The sequence below is a fragment of the Paroedura picta genome, chromosome 7, assembly GCF_049243985.1.
Source record: "Paroedura picta isolate Pp20150507F chromosome 7, Ppicta_v3.0, whole genome shotgun sequence".
In the NCBI taxonomy this organism is placed as follows: Eukaryota; Metazoa; Chordata; class Lepidosauria; order Squamata; family Gekkonidae; genus Paroedura; species Paroedura picta.
This window is the reverse complement of record NC_135375.1, coordinates 87,034,046-87,040,872: the sequence shown is the minus strand read 5'-3', so window position 1 is coordinate 87,040,872 and position 6,827 is coordinate 87,034,046. Positions and strand designations below refer to the sequence as shown.

The 6,827-nt window shown below is 45.9% G+C and overlaps 1 protein-coding gene across 1 annotated transcript; it reads left to right on the top strand.

Annotated features, from left to right (window-relative positions):
- The first annotated feature begins 653 nt into the window (after nucleotides 1-653).
- Nucleotides 654-5,282, top strand: NDUFB6 (NADH:ubiquinone oxidoreductase subunit B6). The gene is made up of 4 exons (XM_077345276.1): nucleotides 654-919; nucleotides 3,270-3,362; nucleotides 4,626-4,670; nucleotides 5,108-5,282. Exons 1-4 carry the CDS (start codon nucleotides 698-700, stop codon nucleotides 5,171-5,173), a joined length of 426 nt encoding a protein of 141 aa, XP_077201391.1. The 5' UTR covers nucleotides 654-697; the 3' UTR covers nucleotides 5,174-5,282.
- The last annotated feature ends 1,545 nt before the right edge of the window (nucleotides 5,283-6,827 follow it).

Here is a 6,827-nt window from a genome sequence, read left to right as displayed (position 1 = left end):
AGCTGGTGCCAGTCATTTCCCCTCCTAGTGACCTCTTAGGGCTGCCAGCACTGGGCTGGGAAATTCTGGGAGCCTGGGGGATGGAGCCTGGGAAGGGCAAGGTTTCAGGAGAAGGAACCTCAGTGGGACCCAGTGTCACAGACTCCACTCTCTAAAGCAGCTGTTTAGTCCAGGGAAACCGATCTCTTGTCTGCAGATCAGCTGAAATTCTGGTTAAGCACCAGTCTTCACCTGGAGACGGCTAACCCTATGAACTCCAGGAAATGAAGAACCCTGAAATAGCTCCGGGATCTAAGGAGCTCAACCACACATGGTCAAGCATCTTTGGAAAACAACAATTCCCAGGATTCTGGATTGGGAGAAGCCTTTTCAAATGGCTTTATAGCCCACTTTTCTCACACGGCCTCTCAATGCCCCTTACCCAAAGAGTTTTACCGCATTAGCTCACAGCCATAGCAAACAAAATTAAGAAGAACCTAGATATTGGATAATTGTCAATGCAAAGCATAGGCTTATGGAACGATGAACGACACCGCTCTGTGGCCAAAAAGACGACTAGCGGCTTCCGACCATGACTTTGAGCCGGAAGTTTATGTGCCATCCTCTTCCCCCTCACCTCTAAGGGCGCGGCCTATGACGCTACGTCTACGTCACTTCCCGTCCCAGGCCGGGAGGGCCGTATTTCCGGCCGGCGGAGATGGCGGAGGGGTCGGGGCTGCAGAGCGGACCGCCTCGCGCGGTGGTGGGCTATACGGCCGATGAGAGGCTCCGGCTGCAGCAGCTGCGGGAGCTCCGGCGCCGCTGGCTGAAAGACCAGGAGTTGAGCCCGCGAGAGCCGGTCCTGCCCCCGCGCAAGCTCGGGCTGGTGGAGGGCTTCTGGCAGCGCTTTCTGCAGCCCGGGAGCTTCTGGAGGAAGCAGGTGAGGCGGGCGGGCCCCTCGCGAGTTGCACTTGTGTGCAACGCTTTTCAGGTCTCCTAGCCAGGGAGGGCCAGGCAAGAGGGGAACGCCGGGGGGGGGGGGGTGGATTGCCTCTACCTGCTTCCAAGAAGCGACCTTGGACTTCTCTGGCCGTCTCCCACACAAATACTAACCAGGGCTGGTTCTGCGCTAGCCCCCAAGATCAGTGGCAAAGCGGCTTACAATCTCGTTTCCCCCCTTCCTGCTTGTCTTCAGGGCAGCAACCCTGAGAAGGTCAGACTCAGAGAAACATTGACTAGCCCAAGGTCACCGAACAACAAGGCTCCGCGGCAGAGCTGGGAATTCAAACAAGAGCTTCCCAGAGCTCCTTCCAGCCTTTTTCATCATTTTGTTTGTGGAGTAACTCCTGAAAAAAGCTGCAGGCTTCGGGCGATGTCAGCTAGCCACGTCTCCCTGCCATGCTCCTGGAAGTGACATGTCCCCCCTCTCTCTTCAGCCCACCCAGCCACACAGAATAAAGGAAAAGAACAACTCCCCCTCCCCACCCCCAGGAGAACTCACCCAGGAGAGTGGCAGTGTGTTCTGCTCACCTCTGGTACCAAAATGCCAAGCTGCAGAGGTGGGTGGAAGCTAGGCCCCTGTGTCACCCCCCTCCCTCCAAAGACTCAAAGCTTCCCACCAGGCTGAACCCTCTCAGCTCACCCACCCAGAGTTAAAACCAGTGCCCCCCCTCCCCACCAACCCCAAGAAGATTTTCCTTGCGGATTCCAGGCACCACCAACAGGTCCACCATGTGAGAGGGGCCTCGGGCAGCAAAGGGTTGTCTCTTCCCCTTCCGGGCCATTTTGGAAGGGGGTTGGGTCAACCTGCCTAAATAAGAAGAAAACCACCTCCAGGTAAATTTAAAATTTTTAAATATATAAAAATAATATGTTGTATATAAAACAATATTAATTCCCTCCTAACTGGTGTAACTCCTCTGGAACTCTGAAGTAACCCTGGGGGTTATTGGTAACCCTGATAGGAAACACTGTCCTATTCCAATATTAACCATTGCACCATACTGCCCTTCATTTATTGAGTTACACAGGGCAGGAAACCATGGTGACAAATTGGTGTGAACACAACTGGTGTGGCCCGTGTTTGAAGAATGAATTACACTACCACATTTTCTACAGTGTTTCTACTGCTGTGCAATTCCCCTTCCCCCATGGTTTGTCCAAGTTTCCATTGTGGCAGGGCTAGTGGAAGAAGCAAATTGTAGCTTTGGTTTTTATTTATTAAAACAGTTCTATCTCACCTTTCCTCAAAGGTAAAGGTAAAGGTATCCCCTGTGCAAGCACCGAGTCATGTCTGACCCTTAGGGTGACGCCCTCTAGCGTTTTCATAGCAGACTCAATACGGGGTGGTTTGCCAGTGCCTTCCCCAGTCATTACCGTTTACCCCCCAGCAAGCTGGGTACTCATTTTACCGACCTCGGAAGGATGGAAGGCTGAGTCAACCTTGAGCCGGCTGCTGGGATTGAACTCCCAACCTCATGGGCAAAGCTTTCAGGCGGCTGCCTTACCACTCTGCGCCACAAGAGGCTCTTCCACCTTTCCTCAAGGTGACCCACAAATAACTATTAAAACATTATAGGCTAAAACCAAATACCCCCCCGTGCCTCCTTCTGCTTTCTGAAAGATGCTTGCCATGCATGGAGATCATTTGGGACAAAGTAGTTCTAATGCACCCAGCAATAAGATCTGCACAAATCCTGTAATCACTTCGATTTAGGGAATGAATGGTTGCTGACATAGATGAAATCAGTTCCACCCGATATCCAACGCTTGAGAAACAACAGTGAGAAGCCTGCAGGATTTTACTTGCCACGTAAAGTATGGAAGATGGTTAATAGCATGCTTAGGCAGTTGTTCAGATTTGTGGGTTAAATGAAGCAAAATACCAGGTCCCGAATGTGATTGTGGCGTAGCTCGCCAAACTATTTTCCATCTGTCACAGAAATGTGAGTGTTGTACTTTCCAGGGAGATGTGACAGAACTCTTTGTACTCTCCCCAGCTGCGATTGAGTGGATTGAAAACTTAGATATTTGTGTTAGGGAGACTGCCCAATCTGTCTGCAGAACAGTTGTACCTTCCTGACTACCTGTTTTATATTATAGGCTTCCTGTGTGTAATTCTGTTGTACGATAAATTATAGTTCTAATGTTGAATAGACATCAAGTGAGAGCCTGCAAAAATTATGCAAAATTATTTTAATTTTTAAAAAACACCCTGCTGGTATACATGAGAATGGTTTGTGTTGTACCTGTTGAAAGTTTAGAAAACTAATAGAGTGATTTATTTCTAGGTGTACAAAACATACAGTGCTGGGACATTTCTTTTCATCCGGGTACTTGTCCCTTATTGGTTTTGCCACTACTTTGTCAAATATCATATAATGGTAAGTACATGAAGGCACCATTTCTGACAGATAGGAGCCTAGCATATCTGTAACTGTGCATGTAAGCATGCACACGCACACTTTCCCTATAATCCATGGTAGCTCTCTTCCCACCCTCTTCACCGGCCTTTCCATTAAGCTTTCAAGGTGTCCTGCGGAATGAGTGTGGCTGCTTTCTTGTGCCTGGAAGACGGGACTCTTCCTGGCCAAGCTGCACATTCCCATGACAATATTTCTTTTTTCTATCAGGCTTCTGGGCAAAGAAAGCTTTAACTCTTCAGATTCTGAAAGCTGAAAGATGTCTTTTTCTTTTTGGGGATGGGAGGTGACACCAAGGTTGTGATAAAACAGACTCAAGTGGCCCCTGGGGATCTGCAGTCCAAGGGGTGCTATGGGGCAGATGCTTACTCTGTGGGTAGAACTGGAAGATGTTGTGTTCTTTTGGACCCAGAAGGAACTCCTGTTCTCAAAATGAGTCCTTTTGGGTTGCTATTTACTTTCCTGTTGGGGTGGGGTGCTTACAAGGAAGCAGCAGCATTTGATGCATTCCAGCCTTCATTGCCCAGCATTGTCATGACAAATCATGTCTCACCTTATGGACATCTTGCCAAGATACAGAAGAGTATATCTGAAAGGTCAGAATTTATTGTGCCTCCTGTGTGCAGGATGAGGGAAAGTCTGGTGTTGGATTAGAAGCCACCATACTTAACCACTATACCAAGCTGGCTCTTCATGCATTAATGTATCGTAGTAGCTGGCTGAGTCTATGGGACTCTAGTGAATGTCTGTGAGTTAATTCTCATAAGGAGAGTATAATTTTTCTGTTTGGATAGCCTAATTACACTGAATATTGAATAGGTACCCTTTCTTGCAAGGCTGACCTGTGTGTGAGAGCAAGACAGTGCGTGGGGATTTCTGTATTAGGCACCAGTAGGTCAACTTTCTGTACATTCTTAATTAGCTAAATTTATTGGTTAAGTGTGCTGTTACTCTGAAATTATGGTATCTTACCTGTAACTAATAATAGATTGTTTCCAGAAGCACAACAGCAAGGCTTTTGTTGTGGAGATTTGTGGAGACAAAGTATTTTGTTGGAATCAGCTTTTGGTCCTTTTAGAGAGATCAGAAGCTGAGGGGCTTTGAAACAGTGTGGAACACAAGTTGGTGAAAAGTCAGAGTTGGAAACAATAAGTACAGCATTGGCTTCTGAAATGCTTTCTGAAATCCCTCAGAAAACTTCATGCTTACTGTTTTCTTTTCCAGTCACGGCCCTATGGCATTGTGGAAGTGAAGCAAAGAATATTCCCAGTGAGTGGATTTTGTTTTTATTCCATTCTTATTCCTTTGTAAAGAAGAGAAGACTGTGTATCTAGGGTAAGGTAAAGGAGAAGCTCCTAATATGTAGGAAAAACCAGGCACCTGATTTTGTGACAGCTGTTTTCTGACTTTGAATGTTCCACCCAGTTAGAAAAGTCAGGCTTGGAGCAACCATCTTTAAAAAGGGAACTTGATTCTTACAATATAGCAAGGGTAGCATGGCAGAAGGAGATGAGTTGGTTGCTACATAGTAGGAATCAGCATATATAGGAAAGTATCTCCAACACAAGCATATGTTAAGCAAGCATATGTAGTAGTATCACAACTGGAACTGTACTTTTCCTTGTAAAGAACAAAACTGTTTAATTTGTGGTCCTAGGTAACCACACTGTGATGACACTTTTAAGACCATTTCTTTAACTTCTTAGGGTGACAAAATCTTGGAAACTGGCGAGGTCATTCCTGAATTGGAAATCCCAAGCAGTCATCATTAGGAGGCTCAAAGACTTCTGAAAGTTCTGAACACTGCTTTCCCCCTTCTTCTTATATAATGTAATGTATAGCTGTGGAAATACCTAAACAATAAAGATAATTTCAAGATCATTTTTTTCTTATTTAGATCTACTCATGCTAAATTAAGGTATTTGCTTTCCAATACGGACCCATTTCTGACACAAAGGGTTGCCACCTTTGCTTTGGCCACAAGAAAGATTCGAGCTCGCCATGTGGCAAATACTGTGGGCTAATGAGCAGAAAGCATGGGTTAAGTGTAATGTTTATTCTGCGTTTGTTTTTAACAATTTTATTGTTATCTGATTTTGTGATGGCCTAGTACAGGGGTCCTCAAACTTTTAAAACGGGGCCAGTTCACTGTCCCTCAGACCGTTGGAGGGCCAGACTATAGTTAAAAAAAAAACTGAACAATTTCCTATGTATACTGCACATATCTTATTTTGAAGTTAAAAAACAAAAACAAAACAGGAACAAATACAATATTTAAAATGAAGAACACGTAAAGTTAAATCAACAAACTTGCCAGTATTTCAATGGGAACTATGAGCCTGCTTTTGGCTAATGAGATGGTCAGTGTCCGGTTCCACATTTGTCACTGCTAGTCGTAACAAGTGATGCAAGTGTGCATCACTTAGTCTACATCTGGTTGGAGATTTCAGATGTTTCATTCTGGAAAAAGTCTGTTCACAGACATAAGTGCTGCCAAAGATGGTTCCCATTTTGAGTGCATGGTTCCTGAGATTTAATGTGAGTTCAGCCATACAAGCACATGGCTGAACTCACACTGCTCAGATATCACAACAGTGTGAACCAGGGCTTACACAGCACACAACATCATACACAACTGAATAGCAATCAGAATATAAATGCAGTTTGGTGTAGTGGTTAGGAGTGCGGACTTCTAATCTGGAATGCCAGGTTCAATTCTGCACTCCCCCACATGAAGCCAGCTGGGTGACCTTGGGCTCAACACAGCACTGATAAAGCTGTTCTGACCAAGCAGTGATATCAGCGCTCTCTGAGCCTCACCCACCTCACAGGGTGTCTGTTGTGGGGAGAGGAAAGGGAAGGAGACTGTAAGCCACTTTGAGCCTCCTTTGGGTAGAGAAAAGCGGCATATAAGAACCAGCTCTTCTTCTCCTTCAGTAATATCAGGGCTCTCTCAGCCTCACCTCTCTCACAGGGTGTCTGTTGTGGGGAGAGGAAAGGGAAGGCGACTGTAAGCCGCTTTGAGCCTCCTTCGGGTAGAGAAAAGTGGCATATAAGAACCAAGTCTTCTTCAGTAATCTCAGGGCTCTCTCAGCCTCACCTCCCTCATAGGGTGTCTGTTGTGGGGAAGGGAAGGGGATTGTAAGCCGCTTCAGATTCCTTCAGGTAGAGAAAAGCGACATATAAGAGCCAACTCTTCTTTTTCTACTGTCAATTAAATTGGGTTTCCTACTCCTTCGCTGTCTGCAGAGCTGGATTAAGTTCCCATGCAATAACACTGAGCACTGACCATTTTCATTTCCTCTGAGTACTGACAATTTGCATTATCATTGTGATGCCAACCACCTAGAAACCACCCCAACCAACTAACCAACTTCAAAAAAAGGCTCTCCTAATGTTAAAAAAATCCTAATTGTTTTAACGTGA

Excerpts from the sequence above, each read along its gene's own strand:
- NDUFB6 (XM_077345276.1), top strand. The coding sequence starts at position 698 with ATGGCGGAGGGGTCGGGGCTGCAGAGCGGACCGCCTCGCGCGGTGGTG. Across the intron at positions 3,363-4,625 it reads TTGTCAAATATCATATAATG|TCACGGCCCTATGGCATTGT; the intron begins GTAAGTACATGA and ends TTTCTTTTCCAG. Across the intron at positions 4,671-5,107 it reads TGAAGCAAAGAATATTCCCA|GGTGACAAAATCTTGGAAAC; the intron begins GTGAGTGGATTT and ends TTAACTTCTTAG.